This window comes from Lithobates pipiens, unplaced genomic scaffold, assembly GCF_037356315.1.
Source record: "Lithobates pipiens isolate NorthernLeopardFrog02 unplaced genomic scaffold, aLitPip1_a1.2 Scaffold_8, whole genome shotgun sequence".
NCBI lineage: Eukaryota > Metazoa > Chordata > Amphibia > Anura > Ranidae > Lithobates > Lithobates pipiens.
Window position 1 is genome coordinate 655183364 of NW_027507903.1, and position 22282 is coordinate 655205645.

Genomic DNA, 22282 nt, shown 5'->3' on the forward strand with positions numbered 1-22282 from the left:
GGCAAATCCATTCTTGGATTTGCCGCATTTAGTGCGCATGCGCGCCGCTGTCTACGGCGCATGCGCCGTAGACAGCGGTGCCCATTTTCGGGCAAATATCTCCTAAACCATATAGGTTTAGGAGATATTGCTTGGACCTACAGGTAAGCCTTAATCTAGGCTTACCTATAGGTCCAAGTTGTTTGGAAGGGTTTACTTCCTCTTTAATTCTGACACTCAGGCCGCGTACACACGGGCGGACTGTTCGCCCAACCTTGTCCGCTGAACAGTGTTTGGGCGGACAGTCCGCTCGTGTGTGGGCTTTCAGCGGACAGTTTCAGCGGACAGTTGGATGGACAAAGTCTTTCGGAAATTCCGAAAAACTGTCCGCTGAAACTGTGTTTGAGCGAACAGTCCGCCCGTGTGTGGGCCTGTCCGCTGTACTTTCGAAATGAGCGGACTGTTCCCGCTCGGAAAGTCCGCCCATTTCGAGCGCGTGTACAGGTAGGCGGGGCCCGCGAAGGAGACGTCGCGGGCTCCGCCGCCTGGAATGGGCTTAAAGGGGAACCCCAACGCCGAAAAAAATCGGCGTGGGGGTTCCCCCAAAGTCCACACCAGACCCTTGTCCGAGCACGCTACCCGGCCGGCCAGGAAAGGGGGGCGAGCGAGCGCGCCCCCCCTCCTGAGCCGTACCAGGCCGCGTGCCCTCAACATGGGGGGGTGCCTTGGGGAAGGGGGGGCCGCGCGGCCCCCCCACCCCAAAGCACCTTGTCCCCATGTTGATGAGGACAAGGGCCTCTTCCCGACAACCCTGGCCGTTGGTTGTCGGGGTCTGCGGGCGGGGGGCTTATCGGAATCCGGGAGCCCCCTTTAAGAAGGGGGCCCCCGGATACCGGCCCCCCACCCTTTGTGAATGAGTATGGGGTACAATGTACCCCTACCCATTCACCTGTGAAATAAAGTACAAAAAAAAACACAACACAGGGGAAAAAATATTTTATTGCACAGCTCCGGGGGTCTTCCGTCTTCGGGGGTCTTCTCGCCGGACTCCTCCGCTATCTGTGTGTAGCTCTTTTACTAGCGGAGGAGTCCGGCTTTCTTCCTCCCCGCCGCCGGCCTCTTCTCCCGACTTCGGGGGTCTTGTCCCCCTCTTCGGTTCTTCTGCCGGGCCACCGCGCCTTCTTGTAGCTCTTTTACAGGCGGTGGCCCGGTCTTCTGTCGCCGCTGCCTTCCGTTCTTCTGTCGCCGCCTTCGGTTCTTCTGCCGGGCCACCGCGCCTTCTTGTAGCTCTTTTACAGGCGGTGGCCCGGTCTTCTGTCGCCGCTGTCGTCGCCGCCGCCGCCGCCTTCCGTTCTTGTTCTTCTTCTTGTTCTTCTGCTTCTTCTCCTGGAGATGTTGACTCGACGAGCTCTCCGGCCGGAATGCCAGAGCCGCGCTGTGCGGTCACTTATATAGTGACAATGGGGCGGTGTCACATGGTATATGTCACATGGGTTGGTCACATGGTGACCCCGCCCCCTTACGATGTCATAGTCCCCATGTGACATCAACCCATGTGACCAACCCATGTGACATATACCATGTGACACCGCCCCATTGTCACTATATAAGTGACCGCACAGCGCGGCTCTGGCATTCCGGCCGGAGAGCTCGTCGAGTCAACATCTCCAGGAGAAGAAGCAGAAGAACAAGAAGAAGAACAAGAACGGAAGGCGGCGGCGGCGGCGACGACAGCGGCGACAGCGGCGACAGAAGACCGGGCCACCGCCTGTAAAAGAGCTACAAGAAGGCGCGGTGGCCCGGCAGAAGAACCGAAGGCGGCGACAGAAGAACGGAAGGCAGCGGCGACAGAAGACCGGGCCACCGCCTGTAAAAGAGCTACAAGAAGGCGCGGTGGCCCGGCAGAAGAACCGAAGAGGGGGACAAGACCCCCGAAGTCGGGAGAAGAGGCCGGCGGCGGGGAGGAAGAAAGCCGGACTCCTCCGCTAGTAAAAGAGCTACACACAGATAGCGGAGGAGTCCGGCGAGAAGACCCCCGAAGACGGAAGACCCCCGGAGCTGTGCAATAAAATATTTTTTCCCCTGTGTTGTGTTTTTTTTTGTACTTTATTTCACAGGTGAATGGGTAGGGGTACATTGTACCCCATACTCATTCACATAGGGTGGGGGGCCGGTATCCGGGGGCCCCCTTCTTAAAGGGGGCTCCCGGATTCCGATAAGCCCCCCGCCCGCAGACCCCGACAACCAACGGCCAGGGTTGTCGGGAAGAGGCCCTTGTCCTCATCAACATGGGGACAAGGTGCTTTGGGGTGGGGGGGCCGCGCGGCCCCCCCTTCCCCAAGGCACCCCCCCATGTTGAGGGCACGCGGCCTGGTACGGCTCAAGACCGGCCGGGTAGCGTGCTCGGACAAGGGTCTGGTGTGGACTTTGGGGGAACCCCCACGCCGATTTTTTTCGGCGTTGGGGTTCCCCTTTAAGCCCATTCCAGGCGGCGGAGCCCGCGACGTCTCCTTCGCGGGCCCCGCCTACCTGTACACGCGCTCGAAATGGGCGGATTTGCCTCCGCCTTACGTGGGCGAGTCCGTTCATTTCAAAAGTTGAGCGGACTGTTTGGCAAACAGTTCGTTGAAACAGTCCGCTCGTGTGTGGGCAAGTCCGCTCATGCAAATTTTGAGCGGACTGTTTGCCGAAACTGTTTGACGAACAAGGTTGGGCAAACAGTCCGCGCGTGTGTACGCGGCCTCACAATTAGAGATAAGAGTTCAGGTTTTGCCCCAAACTTTAGCTCCCTTGCGTTTTAGTTAACAGGTCAACTAAATGACTTTTTCACACACCCACTGCAGTGAACCTCCTGATTCACAAGGAAGGTGTTCATTAGTGGCAGTATTACCATTGCCACTAATGAGTGACAGCTTCCCATTCAGGTCTGTGGTTGGCAGGACACTGTGGCTGTCAGAGGTTGAGCAACCAATGGAGCATCCCTGCCCCCATTCATCTGAATGTAGATAGTTGGACTGGGGATGATAGCAGATGTCATTGACCAAATATCACCACATGGTCATATTTGCTCAGTGATGTCAGCCAGCAACTTCGCCATCAATGTTTCCATTCAGCTGAATAGAGATGCATCATTGTTTTTTTTTTGGACATTGTGGGATATTATTTTTTTGGACATCAAATGAGATTATCTGAAACAAGGGGGGTGTGTTGCGCTTCCTAAATACCAAATATCCTTGATGTTGATGTTGACACTTGAGTGATGCACAGAGACACTTTTAATGCAATTTCCTAAGTACTAAGCACTATTTTAAGTTTACAAGCACTGTTTGCTTTGATATTATTATTTTTGATTGTACATTATTGTTAGTTTATTTGGTATTTAGGAAGCGCAACACACCCCCCTTGTTTCATTTTCTATAGTATTGAGAGCCAACTCATAGTGTTTGCTGCTCCCGTCAGAATAGAACTTTGCCTTCTGATCAATTTGGCCATATAGCGCGGGAGCCTTTGAAATACATAAATTAGATTATTTATTGGACTTCAGGGCACATTATTTTTGGACATCATAGGACAATATTTTTTTGGACATCAAGGGAGATTATTTTTTTTGGACATCAAGGGACATTATTTTTGGACATCGTGGGACTGTTTGCAGACCTTGTAGGACACATACTTTTTGGAAATCGTTGGACATTATTTTTGGATGTCTTGGGACATTATCTTTTAGATATCATGGACATTATTTTTGGACATTGAGGGATAATATTTTTGGACATTAAGGAAAATTAACTTTTATGCAGCGTAAACACGACCGGACTTTCCGGCAGACTCAATTCGATGGTCTTCCTGATGGACTGTCGGCGGAGTTCCGACAGACTTTCTGACTGAACGGTCTTGGCCACACTAAAGCCTCATACACACGATAGGACTTTGTACAAACTTTCCCTTGGATTTTTGTACAAAGGGCGTCGGCCCTGAACTTGTATTGCATACACACAGCAGGACTTTTTCAGCCAACTTTCACCAAATCATGTGGTTTTTCTGCTCTTTACCGCCACCTTTGGCCAACTTCTGTATTGTTGGCTGATCTTTTGCATTGGTTCTGAGCATGCCTGTTTGTACTTTGTACAAAAGTCCTATGGTTTTCTGTACACACGATCAGACTTTGCTCCATCGGACTTTTGTTGCCAGAAAGTTTGTCCGTTCGCACAGCCAACAAAAGTCACATGAAAACCAAAAAAGTTTGTCCGATGGAGCGTACACACGGTCGGATGTTGCTCTAAAACAGCTAATTTGCATGTTTGTTGTCAAAAAGTCTGATCGTGTGTATGGGCCTTCAGTCCGTTCGAAAGTCCGTTCACTTTGAACGTGATGACGTAAGACAGGGCAAAAAAAAAGGAAGTTCAATAGCCAGTAGCCAATAGCTTCCCTTGCGTCGTATTTGGTCCGTTGGGCCAGCACACAGACGAACGGTTTTCCCAATAGGAATTGAGTCCATCGGACAGATTTGAAACATGTTCTAATTCTAGGTCCATCTGATTTTTTAAACGAAAAATGATTGGATTAGCCCACACGTGATCGGATTGTCAGACGGACTGATTCCATCGGACCTAGTCTGCCGGAAAGTCCGGTCGTGTGTGTATACGGCATTAGACATCATAGACATAATTTTTGAACTTCTTGGGACATTATTTTTTTGACAACATGGGACATAATTTTTTTGGACATCAAGGGACATTATTTTTGGACATTTTTTAGGACGCGTACTTTTATACTTTTTTGGACATTGTGGGATATTATTTTTGGACATTAAGGAAAATTAACTTTTAGATATCATAGACATAATTTTTTGAACATCTTGGGACATTATTTTTTGACAACATGGAACATTATTTTTTTGGACATAGTGGGACATTGTATTTGAACATTGTAGGACATTATATTTCGAAATCACGGACATTATGTTTTGGATATTGTGGGACAACATTTTTTAAACATCCTAAGACAATAATTTTTGGACATACTGTAGTAGGACATGTAGTAGACATATGGTAGTAGGACATGTAGTAGACATATGGTAGTAGGACATGTAGTAGACATATGGTAGTAGGACATGTAGTAGACATATGGTAGTAGGACATGTAGTAGACATATGGTAGTAGGACATGTAGTAGACATATGGTAGTAGGACATGTAGAAGACATACAGTAGTAGGACATGTAGTAGACATACAGTAGTAGGACATGTAGTAGACATACAGTATCAGGGTATGAACCAGAACCTACACTCTCATTAGGCTGTATCATGATAATGAAATAACATGAGGTGATATGTACATATACAGTTATAGTGGAAGATTATTATATGATAGATGTGATATAAATATATATATATATATATATATATATATATATATATATATACAGTTATAGTAGAAGATTATATATTTCTATGCAGGGAATGAGCACACAGATGATCCGGGATGAATATAAAATGTCTTTACATGAGATAAGAATTCTGGAGGATTATTATACCGGCCGAAACACGCAGGATTATTCACTATCCTCTCTGTCTGTAGAGATTCCGGCTGCCAAGAATACACAGCACCGGGTGATGCTAATCCTGGGGGTCCTCCTAATATTGGTCTTCATTATTTTGGTCACCCTCACGACTTTCCTGTTCATTTCCTGTGAGTATCTCTAATATACTGGGATATTGGGGAGTGAATTTGGCGAATTTAGCGTCTGAACTTTGATTAAGTTCATGAACTTACCCCTTAGGCTCCATGCACACTGGAGCTCATAAACAGATGTTTTTTGAACTTTGGACGTTTTTTTTTTAAAAGCCCATAAACTCCACTTTATGTTATCATATGTGTGCATGCACACATGGACGTTGTTGGACGTTTATCATCAGCGGAGTTTATGGGCTGTGTTCTGAACTCCATAAAATCGCGTTCAAGAGCAGTACTGGAAACGCCAGGTGTTAAACGAGGGTTAACGATGTAAAAAGAGCATTAAGCCTCGTTCAGCGTTTCTCTGCCTCTATTCAAAAATCAATGGTTCCCTATGGGAGCCCATTGATTTGAATCGAAGTTGCACCAGAAGTTGGATCATCATGATCCGACTTGCGGTGCAACTTGTGTGCAGAGGATGAAGGGGAAACCCGCCAAAATGAAAAAAAAAATTGGCGTGGGGTTCTCCCCTCGGACGATACCAGACCCTTTGGTCTGGTATGGATTTTAAGGGGAACCCTCTTCACCAGAAAAACGGCGTGGGAGTCCCCACCCAGGGAATGATGGGGCGGTGATGTCATAAGGGGACTGGGGTTACCAGGTGACATCACCCGGTGACCACGCCCCCATGCCTATATAAATCGTTGCACACCGCGTACCCAGCATTACAGCGGGAGAGAGCGTCATGTCAACATTGGAAGAAGAGCAAAGAAGGCGATGGAGAAGACCAGGCCACCGCTAGCAAAAGAGCAGGCAGAAAATAGCAGGAGCAGTATAATTATTTCAGAAAGGCTCCACCTTTGAGCTCCAGTTTATGACTTTGACTAATTAGTGGCAGACATTTGTGAACACATCCAAGAACTACACAGGCACCAGAAATGTAATTACTGTGTCATCTCTGAGCCGGCATCTTAGTTAGTCCAAGACATAGATGGTGACCCTGGATGATGTCTGAACAAAGATGGCTCTGTCCTTCTGAAGCTGATGAGGGCATTATCGGGGAAGTATTGTGTTATCTGCGAGAGGTCATAAATACCCGGAGGGGTTACACTGACAAATTAGTAGAATGGTGCACCTACCATGGAAATATACACAATATACAGTATACAATATATGAAAGGTCAGCTTCTTAATTCCAAAAAGATTAAATGGAATTCAATGGGGCCTTATAATGACCACTGTGAAAGTGGACAATACCCAGATCATGTCTGTGCAATCTAAGGACCATATGTTTATTTATTTTTAAACTGTGTTTGCTGATGTGAGTTTTCCAACATTGAAGAACCTTATCTGACATTGTTTTCTATTTCCTCTTCAGATAAACGTGTTGGTGAGGAAATGTCACAGATGAGGAATGGTGAGTGTATAATGGTCTTAATGGTCATGTCACGATGCATTTCATGGGTTCCACATATTCCACTTCCTTGGGATCTGTGAAACACTTGGAGGGGGTCTCAGGGATTATCCCTTTAACATAAATGAGGATACTATTCTATTAGCCCTCTTCTATTGACCCATAATAGTGGGTGATCCTTAGGGAGGACAGAGGCTATATAACTGCATATCACAACCTTTCACCATCCAATAAACCATCCTGTAGCATGTGTTACCTGGGTAAGGCAAGGGCACGGCCTAAGGCAGGGTATGACGAACCTTGGCACCCCAGATGTTTTGGAACTGCATTTCCCATGATGCCCAACTACACTGCAGAGTGCATGAGCATCATGGGAAATGTAGTTCCAAAACATGGCACTACACCTTGAGTGCCAAGGTGTTTTGCTTGCGTTTATCTAGGAAGGTTACTTTGTGGTATAAGCAAGGAAGCTGAGACTTCTGCAGTGTGTAAATTTGATTTTACTATACAAAGATGCTGTACATACAAAACTATTACAATCTTAGGAATACAGTACAAGACTGACAGATCTCTATAACAAGCAAAATGCCTAGCAAATGAACAGCCTATGGTCTATAACAGTACAAATACACTTAAAATTTACTTATCTTCTGTTACTGTATGTTTGTGATCTCCCTTGACAACGATTCTTCTGGAGACCAGGCACCTCCTTGCATGATGAGTGGCTTATGATCTTAAAGAATGATGATGTATGTTCCTAGTTTATGCCTGAATCCCCTTTTTTTGTGTCAGGCTGTTTACCATAATTACCAAACAGAAAACATACCTGTTTACTGTAGCTGTGTAAACACTGGACTGTTGAAACTGTCAATTGAATACAACAATGGTGTCTACGTACCCATTGTATGCAGCAGCATTTGTTTGAGAAATCTACTCAAGCCAAAACCTGACAAAAAATCTATGAGCAACCACTATTGTCCCATGTAATGTTATGTCTGATTAAATTGAAAAAATCATATTTTAACAAACGCAACACACAAGATTCACCATCACTGGCATAAGGGATGAGATCCACCCTGCTACTGTCATCTAGGATCTTGAAGCCATCTAATGTGCCTACAACAAAGGAGGTATATATTCTAGGGTGGGAAAGCCAATGTTATACTGTGAAACAAGTGATTTTTTTATTGCCTATACATTGTGGATTCTGTAAATAGGCCGGGTGTGGCTCTCACGCGCTGTACTTTAAACATTTTTGTGAATACATTTGAATACATTTTATTCTCTTTTTTTTAGCGCCTAACTGTATATTATCAGGGACCTATGAAGTTTTGTGTAATGTTCTGTGGGTAGATCCGCAGTAATCTGAGATGAATCACCATTGTTATCATTACAGGTTCTCATTCCAGTGAAGTTCAGAGCATTCAAGCATCTGTGAGGAACCTGGAGAAAGTCCAGACAGCAATCAGTAAGATTATTTTATTCCAACCACTGGAACACTTACCCATCAAACCACCTTTCACCACAGTGTACAAACAGGATGTAGATATCACAAAGCCTCTCTCTATCTGTTTGTAGAACGATATATCCAGATATCAAACAAATTAGGTGAATTTTAATAACAAAAAAACTGACATTACAGGTCCATGACATGATGGGTCCTCTTCTCTCCTCTGCAATGGGTGGTTTGTGAGTCCTGACATCATGGCTCTGTGACATTACAGTTCCTCTTTTGTCATCAGCAGTGGGGGGGTCCTGACCTCATTGGTCCTTTTCTGTCCTCAGCAGTGGGGGGGGGGGGGGTCCTGACCTCAGTGGTCCTCTTCTGTCCTCAGCAGTGGGTTTATTCTGACCTCAGGGGTCCGCTTCTGTCCTCATCAGTGGCTGGGTCCTGACATCATGGGTCTGTGACATGATAGGGTCCTCTCCTGTCCTCAGCAATGGGTGGATCCTGATGTGATGGGTCTGTGACATAATGGGTCCTTTTCTGCCCTCAACAGTAGCTGGGACTTGGCTCGTGGGTTCTCTTCTGTCATCAGCAGTGAGTGGGTCCTGACCTCATGGGTCCTCTTTTTTCCTCAGGAGATGGTGGGGCCTGACGTTATGGTTCCATGACATGATGGGTCCTCTTCTGTCCTCAGCAGTGGATGGGTCCCGACCTCATGGGTTCTCTTCTATCTTCAGCAGTGGGTGGGTCCTGACCTCATTGGTCCTCTTCTGTCCTCAGCAGTGTGGTGGAGGGGTCCTTATATAATGGGTCTGCGACATGATTGGGCCTCTTCTGTCCCTACCTGTGGGGGAGTCCTGACTTCATGTGTTCTCTTCTGTCCTCAAAAGTGTGTGGTTTCTGACCTCATGGGTTATCTTCTGTCCTCAGCAATAGGTGGGTCCTGATGTCAGACCCATGACATGATGGATCCTCTTCTATCCTCGGCAGTGGGTGGGTCCTGACATCATGGTTCCTATTCTGTACTGAGCAGTGGGTGGGTTCATTACATGGTGGTCCTTAGCAGTGGCTGAGCCCTGACTTCATGGGTTCTCTTTTGTCCTTAGCAGTGGGTGAGTCCTAACCTTAATGGATTCTCTTCTGTCCTCAGCAGAGAGTAAGTTCTGATCTTATGGTTCCTCTTTCATCCTCAGCAGAAAGTGGGTTCTAACCTCATGGTTCCTCTTCAGTCCCCAGCAGTGGGTGGGTCCTGAACTCAGGGTTCCTCTTCTGTCATCAGCACATCTTGAATGACCTTATAATGACAAGGTGTTGCTCTCAGCAGCATGCTGTTGTTAACCCATGGATGACATACCCATGGGGGCTAGGTATTTGACACCCTGAGTTCACAGGAAGTGGGTTAAGCGGCATTGGACATCATTCAATCTGGAAAACTGTCAAACTATAATTACTGCAAGGGACATATCCAAAGATGCTTTTTATTTTATTTTATTTTGGTATTAGACTAGAATTGGGCTTGAAAGCAGACATTTTATCAAATAGGATTTCTACTGCCTGGTCCACCATGTTCCATGGTGATCATAAATGGTAACAGTCCTGAAACATTGTATTACGTGTAGAAACCGCTTCTCCAGAATCCCAGTATGGCCACATTACTAAATGCCTAGGATCAAAGTTCAGACTGGTGGATTTTTCTGTTTAGCAGAAACCATGTGAACCCAAAAGAGATGGGCACGTTAGTTGGTGTGTCTTAAACAAATGTATGTAGAGTAAGAGAGGTGTATAATGATAAACCTTATTATACTAATTGATGTTGGTTTTCCTCTGTTTCTCAGATTCCAACGTGAAGTATAATTTAACAGATGAAGTCACTGGTAATTATGTACTGCTCAATGTAATGTATATTAGAATGGATAGATAGATACAATGTATTATTATTATTATAATACAGGATTTATATAGCCACCAGCAATAGAGAAATCACAAGCCTTGATATAATCAGTAAGGATGAATAGAAATGAAGACTATAGGAATGTGAGGGACCACTAACCCCCGGGTTGCGGGCCAGATAAAATCTTGTAGTAGCTTGTAGTTTGGAGACCTCTGGTATAAAAGGAGGCCAGCTCTCTCCTGACATTCTGTGTATTTCAGCTTCCTTATCCAGCGACATTCAGAGGATTTTGGGATTCTTGGGGAAAGTGGCAGAAGCGCTCCAGAAAAGTAAGTATATCTTAAATTATTTCCTCCAAAAATTCTCCAAGGGTCCACAATACATCTACTGATGATGGTACCTTTGCAAGTCCAGATAAAGAAAAAAACCTCAATAATTGATATTATAGTTATAATTGTACTTTTTGCATCACAAAAAGGATCAGAAAAAAATTCCAAAAATATTTCACCTCAAAATGATATGTGGAGCCCTGTATCAGGAGGGTTGTGTGGGGTGATCCTCACTGTGGCAGACCTAGCCGGGACAGAGGCTTTTGGAGGGGACTGAATGGGAGCCTCTTGCTGACCGATCATAGGTAGTGATGGACGAACTTCCGACGGGACGTTTCGCGAACGCGGACCGCGAACGAGGCCGACCGTTCGCGAAACCGAACGTTCGCCGCGGGCCCCATTGACTTCAATGGGAGGCGAACTTCGCCAACCTTTAGGTCAAATTTGCAGCCACAAGATAATTATTAGCTGGGCAAACATAGTCCCACCACATGGCCAATGACATAACACATGTATGAGGTGAATTTGGGATCGATAACTACAAGCATTCTTTTTTTATATGGGAAATTGTTCTGACAATTCAGGACTGTGGAGCGCATGAAGGCAATGGAGGAGAGGGAAGGTCAGGGACCAGGGTAGGCAAAGAAGAGGGTGCAGGAGATGATCACCAGCAGCGTGACATACAGCAATGACACATGCACCGTGATAGAGGCATCTGACAACAGCACCGTGATAGAGGGCACTGACATCAGCAGCGTGACATAAAGCATTAACACCAGCACCGTGATATACAGCACTGACAGCAGCACCGTGATAGAGAGCACTGACATCAGAAGCGTGACATTAAGCACTGACATCAGCACCGTGATATACAGCACTGACAGCAGCACCGTGATAGAGGGCACTGACATCAGAAGCGTGACATACAGCACTGACATCAGCACCGTGATATACAGCACTGACAGCAGCACCGTGATAGAGGGCACTGACATCAGAAGCGTGACATACAGCACTGACATCAGCACCGTGATATACAGCACTGACAGCAGCACCGTGATAGAGAGTACTGACATCAGAAGCGTGACATTAAGCACTGACATCAGCACCATGATATACAGCACTGACAGCAGCACCGTGATAGAGAGTACTGACATCAGAAGCGTGACATTAAGCACTGACATCAGCACCGTGATATACAGCACTTACAGCAGCACCGTGATAGAGGGCACTGACATCAGAAGTGTGACATACAGCACTGACATCAGCACAGTGATATACAGCACTGACAGCAGCACCGTGATAGAGGGCACTGACATCAGAAGCGTGACATACAGCACTGACATCAGCACAGTGATATACAGCACTGACAGCAGCACCGTGATAGAGAGTACTGACATCAGAAGCGTGACATTAAGCACTGACATCAGCACCGTGATATACAGCACTGACAGCAGCACCGTGATAGAGAGTACTGACATCAGAAGCGTGACATTAAGCACTGACATCAGCACCGTGATATACAGCACTGACAGCAGCACCGTGATAGAGGGCACTGACATCAGAAGCATGACATACAGCACTGACATCAGCACAGTGATATACAGCACTGACAGCAGCACCGTGATAGAGAGTACTGACATCAGAAGCGTGACATTAAGCACTGACATCAGCACCGTGATATACAGCACTGACAGCAGCACCGTGATAGAGAGTACTGACATCAGAAGCGTGACATTAAGCACTGACATCAGCACCGTGATATACAGCACTGACAGCAGCACCGTGATAGAGGGCACTGACATCAGAAGCGTGACATACATCACTGACATCAGCACAGTGATATACAGCACTGACAGCAGCACCGTGATAGAGAGTACTGACATCAGAAGCGTGACATTAAGCACTGACATCAGCACCGTGATATACAGCACTGACAGCAGCACCGTGACATTAAGCACTCACACCAGCACCGTGATATACAGCACTGACAGCAGCACCGTAAGCAGCCCCAGGAGTAAGTCAGCACAGCACAGGGATGGTGTGATCCCCTCATAATAAGCAGGCCCAGGAGAAACTCAGCACAGCACAGGGATGGTGTGATCCCCTCATAATAAGAACCCCCAGGAGGAAGTCAGCACAGCACAGGGATGGTGTGATCCCCTCATAATAAGCAGGCCCAGGAGAAACTCAGCACAGCACAGGGATGGTGTGATCCCCTCATAATAAGAACCCCCCAGGAGGAAGTCAGCATAGCACAGGGATGGTGTGATCCCCTCATAGTAAGCAGGCCCAGGAGAAACTCAGCACAGCACGGGGATGGTGTGATCCCCTCATAATAAGAACCCCCAGGAGGAAGTCAGCACAGCACAGGGATGGTGTGATCCCCTCAAAGTAAGCAGGCCCAGGAGAAACTCAGCACAGCACAGGGATGGTGTGATCCCCTCATAATAAGAACCCCCAGGAGGAAGTCAGCACGAACCCCCAGGAGGAAGTCAGCACAGCACAGGGATATCATAAGCAGCCCCAGTAGAAATATGACACCACTCAACCTCTTCAAAGAGGAGGGTACGGGCATATAGTACGGTGTGCTTTTTTGGGACAAGGAAGTGAGCCAAATGAAGAAAGAAGGTCTCTGTGCTTGATTAAAAAAATAGTTTATAGACATATACATGGTCCACTGGTCACATGTGTTGAATTCCTCCGAGATCCATGCCTCATTCATTTTTAGAAATGTGAGGTAGTTAACACTGTCGTGAGCTAGGCGAGTACGCTTATCGGTCACGATCCCCCCTGCTGCGCTGAACGTCCTTTTGGACAGGACACTGGATGAGGGGCAAGCCAACAGTTCGATTGCAAATTGGGCAAGCTCTGGCAAGAGGTAAAGCCTGCCCACCCAGTAGTCCAGGGGTTCATCACTCCTCAGAGCGTCCACATTGGCCGTTAACCCAATGTAGTCGGACACCTGGCGGTCTAGGCGTTCCCTGATGCTGGATCCGGATGACACCTGTCGATGGGTCGGCTGAAAGAATGACCTCATATCCGAAGTCACCAACACATCTTCAAACCGGCCTCTTCTTGCAGGCGCTGTTGGATTGGTACCCGCAAATCCTTCTCTGGGAGTGGGAATTGCTCCTCTGTCAGCACACGCAAAAGCAGAATGCAGCATTTCTCGAAGCAAGGCCTGGAAGTGCTGCATTCTGACAGCCCTCTGCGACGGCGGTAACATTTCCGCCATTTTGTGTTTGTACCGGGGGTCTAAGTACATTGCCACCCAGTACTGGTCCTTGACCCTTATGCTTTTTATACGGGGGTCCCTATTAAAACACTGGAGCATGAAGGCCCCCATTTGCACTAAAGTGGAAGCGGTGTGGTGGCCTGGCTCCTGCTCATCATCCAGGATAATGTCGTCCTCTTCATTCGCCTCTCCCCATCCACGCACAACAGGGATCCCAGAAAGGTTTAAAGCATGCTCTTCTTGCTCCTCCTCATCCGCCCCGGCACCATCCTCCTCTGACTCCTCATCAGACTCCTGTTGTTGACTTGTCTCAGATAGAGTAGCCCCCCTGGGAATTCATCCAGCATTGCGACTTCCTCATCATCCCGCTCCTGCTCCTCCACAGCCTGATCAATGACACGACGCAATGCACGCTCCATAAAGAAGGCATAAGGTACCATGTCACTGATGGCGCCATGGCTGCGACTGACCAGTTTGGTGATCTCCTCAAATGGCCGCAGAAGTCTGCAGGCGTCGCGCATGAGCAGCCACTGGCGCGGTGAAAAAAACCCCAGCTCCCCAGAACCGTTTCTTTCGCAGAGTTCATACAGGTAGACGTTAACTGCACGTTTCTGCTGGAGCAGCCTATCAAGCATATAGAAGGTTGAGTTCCATCGCGTCGGGCAATCGCAAATAAGACGTCTGACCGGCAGATGGTGTTGCCGCTGAATGTCAGCAAGGCGAGCCATGGCCGTGTAAGATCGTCTGAAATGGGCCGAGATTTTCCTTGCCTGCCGCAAGATGTCCTGGACCCCAGGGTATTTGACAAGGAATCGCTGCACGACCAAGTTTAAGACGTGTGCCATGCATGGCACGTGCGTGATTTTGCCCTGTTTCAATGCGCTAAGCAGATTGGCACCGTTGTCACACACCACTTTACCAACTGTCAAATTGAGCGGTGTTAGCCACTGATCTGCCTGTGAACGCAAAGCTGAAAGGAGTGCCGGGCCAGTGTGGCTCTTGGCTTCCAGGCACAACAGACGCAGCACGGCATGGCAACGTCTCACCTGGCATGTGGAATAGGTTCTGGGGAGCTTGGGCGGTGCAGCGGAAGAGACGCTAGCAGCGGAAAAGGAGGAGGCAGCTGAGGAGGCGAGGGAGGAGGATGGAGTAGGAGGAGGAGGAGAAGAAGAGTCAGGCCTGCATGCAATCCGTGGCGGTAAAACCAAATCTAACTTCCGGTTCCGGCGCCGCATGGAGTAGCTGTCCCCTCTCACAGCTCCCGCAGACCGGCCTCTAAATCTGCTCCAAATCCGGCGATATCGCCCGATCCACCGGCCAGCTAACTTCCCCACGCTACCAGCTCCAGGATGGACCGGTTCGTGGAAAAAACCGGGCCGCGTTCGTACGCGGCCGCCACCGCGCGGCAGGCCACGCCGCAAATCGAGGCCCCGGCTTCGGCCTACACCGCTCCGGTCACCGCTCCGGCCTGCGCGGCCTACCCGGAGGAGTCAGCGCCAGCCATGGAGGTAGGAGACCCAGCACAAGGCCAAACAACCTCCAAGGCACCCTCTTCCCTACAATCTCCAACCTCCACACATGTACCTGGGCCTGTGGCGCCTGCGACCATGCTGCATCATCTGCCATCCCCACCGCTGCAGGATCCACAGACAGAGCTTCTGGCACAAGCTGTTGCTGCTCTCCTCTCCCCCATGATAGCTGCCTCTGTTGAGAAAGCTGTCACCCAAGGCATGCATAAATTTCAAGCCCAACTCAGGGAACATGCATCCAGACTCAATGAGGCTGAAAATCGCATCTCTACTTTAGAGGAAGAATTATACCAAACGCAGTCCTTGGAACAAGCTCAGGACAGAACTAACAAATATATCTTGGAAAAGCTCGATGACCTCGAGCATAGGTCCAGGAGGAGCAACCTGCGTTTTGTAGGTATCCCCGAGTCGCTTCACCAATCCGCCCTATCAGACCTGTGTGCAAGCCGCATCCCGGAGGCTCTGGGCCTGGGGGGACCCTTCGTCGTGGAACGAGCACATCGTGTGGGGGCGCCCAACTCTGATCGCAAGTCCCCGCGTCCGATCATTGCCAAATACCTGAATTATTCAGACAAAGCCTCCATTCTGCAGCAGTATCGTCAGTCCAGATCACTTCAGATCGACGGGGTCAAAATCCTGATCTTTGCTGATTATTCAGTGGATGTTTCCAAAAAACGGAAGGCCTTTCAACATATCTGTACGGAAATATTTCAACGGCAGATGAAATTCACTCTGGCATTTCCGGCAATCTTACGGATCAAAGCACCCAACGGAGAACAGCTCTCTTTTCAAGACCCGGACGATGCATCACGTTTTCTGAAATCGCTACGCTCGGGCCCTCCACTCAGCCCGGCTCCCAAAGCGGCCCCAGTCAATAGAGCCCTTGACCAGAGGAGCCCACGGAAGGATTCCCCCAAGCGCTTCAGGGCCTCAGGTCCAGCTCCTCACGCTCTCAACCCACGTTGATGAACCCCAGGACCTTGTTACCTTTTTGTCTTCCCTCCCTTTTAGGGACGAAGCTTCACCTACCACCCGTTTTCTCATGGTAGAAGTGGCTTCTACATGAATCAATCCCCTCCTGGGCCACCTGCGCTATACATGCGCTCCTCAGGTAATATTTGACCAGGGCCGTGACTGGCCCCGTACGCTACATTGACTGAACTTATGTCTTTTACCGTGCCCCATATGCCTTCGGCATCTGGTTGTTCTTTTATTGTCCTATTATAACTGTTTTCCTCAATGTTTGTGTTTTTATTTTCTCTCAGGTTATTCCCACTTGTTCCCCCTGTGGATTCTTCTGTGCAGACCATCTCACTTCGTTCTGACCCTTGCCTGGGTTGACGGCATGCCGTGCTACTTCTTTTTAGGGCAGCCATCTTTATGTCAGTTCGGAGGCCTGGTTCTGGGAGCTGGTCTACACAGTGACCCCCATGCGGAAAAAAGTGAAGCTCACAGTGAGTTGTTCTTACTTTCTTTGTTATTATGCTTGGCACATTTGCCGCTCCCTTCCCCGCCCCTTCCTTCTACTTATTCCCACAGCTGCACTTTTCCTCAAATTACTCTCCCTTGCTGCTACCTTATCAGGGGCTGCCCTAGCCCTATCTGGAGCAAAGCTCCTGCTACTACATGCCCCGGGTCCTCCCTACTACATGGTACTACTAATCCGCACTGTTACCGCTTTTAACGCTCCACCATGCTACAAGTAGTCTCGTGGAACGTTAAAGGGCTTCGTTCCCCCAACAAACGTATGAAGATACTGCGACACCTCAAGAGACTCAAAACAGACGTAGCGTTGCTACAAGAAACCCATCTCTCCTCATCCGACTTTGTTCGGATGAGGAAGCTCTGGGTGGGTGAGGTGGTAGGTTCTGAGGCCGTAGGCCGGAAAGCAGGGGTTCTTATTCTTATTAATAAGAATCTTCCTTGTAAGATCCTATCTACGGACACAGACCAACAGGGTAGACTCCTCACGATCAGGGCCCTCATAGGGACCAAGGAACTTGCTATTACGAACGTCTATGCCCCCAATAGCCCCACAAAACCTTTTTTCAGCGCATTGACTAGTTGGCTCCTGCGCTTCCCCCACCTCCCGCATCTGGTGGGGGGCGACTTCAATTCCGTTACCCACCCGGTAGATGACAAATCCTCATCATTGCGCCCCATACTCTGTTCGACTGCTACTATTCCCACGAGCCTGGCAATGACTATGGAATCCCTTCACCTACATGACATTTGGCGACTACACCACCCGACCGACCGAGAATTTTCCTTTTACTCTTATCCCCACAATGTCTTTTCAAGGATTGACTATTTTTTTAGCTCTAATGACTTAATCCCCTTCCTTCCGACAGCGGAAATCCATGATATAGCCATATCAGATCATGCTCCGATATCAGTGACTCTAGAGACCCCCGACATACACCCCAATCCCAAAATTTGGCGTTTCCCCTCCTATTTGCAGCACAACGCAGATTTTCAAGCTTTCATGACGAAAGAATGGGCATCATATTCACAGACGAACGCAATACATGCTGACAACCCACACTTGTTTTGGGACGCAGGTAAGGCGTTCCTTAGGGGACGCATTATCTCTTACGCCTCCTCATTCAAGAAACACGCCCAGTCTCAATACAAAGCCTCCAGTTCCAGATTACATCAGGCCCAGCGAGCACTCTATGCCTTAAACTCCCCCGAAAATCGCGAGGCCTGGCATACAGCCAAGCAGTCATTTGACACTTGGGCCGAAACCTTGGAAAACACTAAACATGCCCACTTCGACGCCACTCTACACAAATTTGGCAACAAGGCTGGCAAGCTTCTTGCCAGACTATGCAAGGGAACCTACCGCCCCACGGTCATATCATCGCTACGCGACCCCGATGGCACAGTCGCGACTACTCCAAAGGGCATCAATGCGGCGATGCTCCGCTTTTATTCCTCCCTCTATGCGGCGGACCCTATTGACCGACCCACTGCTCGCGACTTCCTCGACGAAGTACAATTGACCCGAGTATCTCCCGCACAACTCGATTCGTTAAACGCCCCCATTTCCCCCTCGGAGATATCCGATACGATTCGTAAACTAGCTTCCTCCAAAGCCCCAGGCCCGGATGGCCTATCAGGCGAGTTTTATAAATCTTTAAACGCACTTCTAACCCCGACCCTGGCCGATGTCTACCAACATATATGGTCTGGTGGCCCCTATCTCCCGTCCGGCAACCAAGCAATTATTAAGTTGTTAGAAAAAAAGGGTAAGGACCCACAAGAGCCCGGGTCATATAGACCCATCTCGCTTCTAAACCTTGACGTCAAAATTCTTTCCAAAATAATAGCTAATAGACTGGCTGACATCATCCCCTCCCTGATCCACTCCGCCCAGTCAGGTTTTGTCAAGGGCAGAACGGCAACTATCAATATCAGGAAGGTGATGATGGCACTAGAACATGCCAGATGTCACCCTACCAGCGATCTAGCCATTATCACCCTAGATGCCGAAAAGGCTTTTGACAATGTCAACTTTGAATGGCTATCCATGGTACTGGGAGATATGGGCTTCACCGGACCATTTCTACACCTGATCAGCTCCATGTACACATCCCCTGCAGCCAGACTGGTGGCCGCTGGCCTCCTCTCGGATGAGTTCCGGCTACATAAGGGAACCAGACAAGGTTGCCCCCTGTCCCCACTCCTCTTTAATCTGGCCTTGGAGCCACTATCCAGATACCTGACATATAAAGCTCCGCTACACGGGATCGAAATCGGGTCACACGAATTAAGAACCTCCCTCTTTGCTGACGATGTCTTGATATTCTCCGCCAACCCTTCAACAGACATGCCCACGATTAAATTCTTATTTGACCGTTTCAGACAGTGCTCGGGACTGCGTATTAATTACTCCAAGAGCGAAATACTCCCCCTGGGATCCCTTCCACCCCCGACATGGGCAAACCACTCCATTTTCAAAGTAGCCAGAACCCATATCACGTACTTGGGCATTAAGATAGGGAGGCTCCCCTCATCTCTCTACCACCTGAACTACCCCCCCCTTTTTGCCAAACTTATACAGGAATTAGACAACTGGATGGATCTGCCTCTTTCGCTCTTGGGAAGGTGTCACCTGGTAAAAATGGTCAGCTTTGCACGCCTCCTGTATCCCCTTCAGACGATACCCTTACTCCTTAGACACAAGGATACAAAACTTTTAAACTCAGCAATCTCTAAATTCCTGTGGCGAGGCAAAAGACCCCGCATAGCCTTCTCTAAACTTCACCTTCCCAGGAGCGAAGGGGGTATTAGCCTTCCCAATCTTAGAATGTATAACCTAGCATGTCTTTTGAGGGTAGGTCTTGACTGGATATCCCAAAAATCCCGCTGCTCTAATTACCCACTGGAAGCTGCAATGACCCATCCTTACTCCCTAGCTGCTCTTCTCCATTGCAAATGGAAACAATTAGATCCGTCATTGCAACACAACCTTTTACTGAGAGACACGGCTATTGCCTGGAGAGAAACACGGAAGAGCCTTAAGCTGTCCCCCTTCATTTCTAGACATCTCCCGATACAAGGCAACCCGCACTTTACCCCGGGGTTGGACCGCCAACCCTATGAAACATGGCGTCAACAGGGCCTCGTCACCTTCTTCTCCTTATGTGACCCGGACTCTGGTCGAGCACTTCCCTTCCACCGGCTAGCTGTCAAGTTCTCCTTACCGGATTCCTCCGCCTTTCACCATGGCCAATGCCTCAGCTTCTTGCAGAAAACTTGCAGAGCGGAACATGCAAGATTCCAATCCTCTTTCATCGAAGTACTTCTCCACAAAGACTCTTATGGCATCTCTGATATTTACAAACCTCTACTACTGAATACTACACCCTCTCTGGAATCTTCCTCGGTCTCTAACTGGGCCAAAGATTTCCCAAGTACCGATATTGTGGATAAGATCCTACACGGACTCCAAACAGTCTATAATTTGGTACCAAATGAAACTTGGAGGGAAACCCAACTAAAAATTGTACATCGAGCACACATACCTTTTCTACATTCCTCACCTTCGTGTCAATCTGCTGCTTCTTTGTGCCCTCTCTGCCAGCATCCAAGACCCTCCCTTACCCACCGCTATTGGTCTTGCCTGGTCATCTCCTCATTCTGGGATGGAATTTTGGCTTTTATTTTCAAGATAACACTCCTGAAACTCCCCAAGGACCCGCTACTCCTTATCTTTGGGTATTGGGACCCCAAACTACTCCCCTGGTCGGCTACCCCCACACCTCTGGGCAAGGAGTGGGCCTTGCTCTGCTTGTTACTCGCTAGGAGAACCATCCTAGCCAACTGGACAACCACGACTAAACCCTCTGTTCCACAAGTAGACAAATTGAATACTAGCTTTCTCAACGCCAAAGCCAAACTACGTTTTCACAACAGATGGGGCTTCTATATGGCATCTAAACTCACCCCACAGGAACGAGCCCACCTTGAGGACCACTCCTTCATCCATAAGGGACACGCGCCAACGGCGATAATCGCTGCAACCTGAAACTGTACCAAGCGGGTCTCTGTGCTCCTGACTCTCTCTCTCCCCCCACACGGGGACTCTTCACCTCCATGGACAGCCGGGATCTGTGCAGCACCTCTCCCCCCCCCACTATGCAATGAACTGCACCTGCTACTGACCAATCCCCCCCCCCTCCCGCTCCCCCCCCCCCACGGTTATTTTATTTCATATTTATTTTATTTCATATTCAGTATATACTTTATTTTATCCTGTAGTTCGCTTTTATAAAACACATCAGGTTACCTTCTGACCTCCAGATCCATCCAGTTGAAGCTTCCCCTTCTCCCTTCTTCGGGGAGAATGGTTAGTCTTCCCTTAAGCTATGTACACACTGTTTAGTTACTACCAAACCCTAAGCTGTATGATTGTTTTCACTCGATCTTTCTATTTCAATGAGAAAACTTTCGCCTTTGTATTATGTACAATTTGTTCTATGCCTTTTTCAATAAAATTTTATTTAAAAAAAAACAAAAAAAAAAAAAAAACAAATCTACACGGGTGCCACGGGTTACATGCTTGACGGCCGTCAGAAGGTTCACCCAGTGGGCAGTAAAACTGATATACCTTCCCTGCCCGTGTTTGCTAGACCACGTGTCTGTGGTCAGATGTATCTTGGCACCGACACTGTGTGCCAGAGATACATTCACTTGCCGCTGAACATGGCCATATAGCTCTGGGATGCCCTTCTCAGAGAAATACTTCCTTCCTGGGACCTTCCATTGTGGTGTTCCAATGGCCACAAATTTGCGAAAGGCCTCCGAGTCCACCAGTTTATATGGCAGTAGTTGGCGGGCTATCAGTTCTGACAAGCCAGCCGTCAACCGTTGGGCAAGAGGGTTATCCGGCGTCATCATTTTTTGAAGCTCGAACATTAGGCCCACGGAAGCCTGCCTTTTTGCAGAAAAACGTGAGCTTGGCGTGATGGAAGGTGGAGTGGAGGACAATTGTGAGGAGAGAGGAGAAGGAGAAGTAGAAGACGAGGCTGGACGGTGAGAGCCTGCAGTGTGGCTTTGTGTGTTCCGTTGCTCCCACTGGGCTCGGTGATGGCTGCTCATGTGCCTTCTTAAGGCGGTCGTCCCTAGGTGAGTGTTGGGCTTACCGCGACTAATGCATTGACCGCAAAGATTGCAGATGGCAACGCTATTGTCAGCAGCGGACAAGTTAAAAAAAGCCCACACTGCGGAGCCATGTGCCGGTGTCCTGGGAGCGCCAGATGTGACCGTACATGGTCGA

The 22282-nt window shown here is 48.5% G+C and overlaps 1 protein-coding gene across 3 annotated transcripts in view; it reads left to right on the top strand.

The window, feature by feature from the left end:
* LOC143961731 (C-type lectin domain family 10 member A-like) overlaps positions 1–22282 on the top strand; it is a 61131-nt gene that overhangs the window by 11805 nt on the left and 27044 nt on the right. Inside the window, exons 3-7 of one of the 3 annotated variants that reach the window (XM_077471069.1) lie at positions 5558–5668; positions 7032–7070; positions 8464–8535; positions 10350–10388; positions 10666–10734. In XM_077471069.1, the coding sequence (XP_077327195.1) occupies positions 5558–5668; positions 7032–7070; positions 8464–8535; positions 10350–10388; positions 10666–10734 (330 nt within the window). The remainder of the gene's footprint in view (positions 1–5557; positions 5669–7031; positions 7071–8463; positions 8536–10349; positions 10389–10665; positions 10735–22282) is intronic. The other 2 variants (XM_077471070.1, XM_077471071.1) reach the window with 2 other exon arrangements.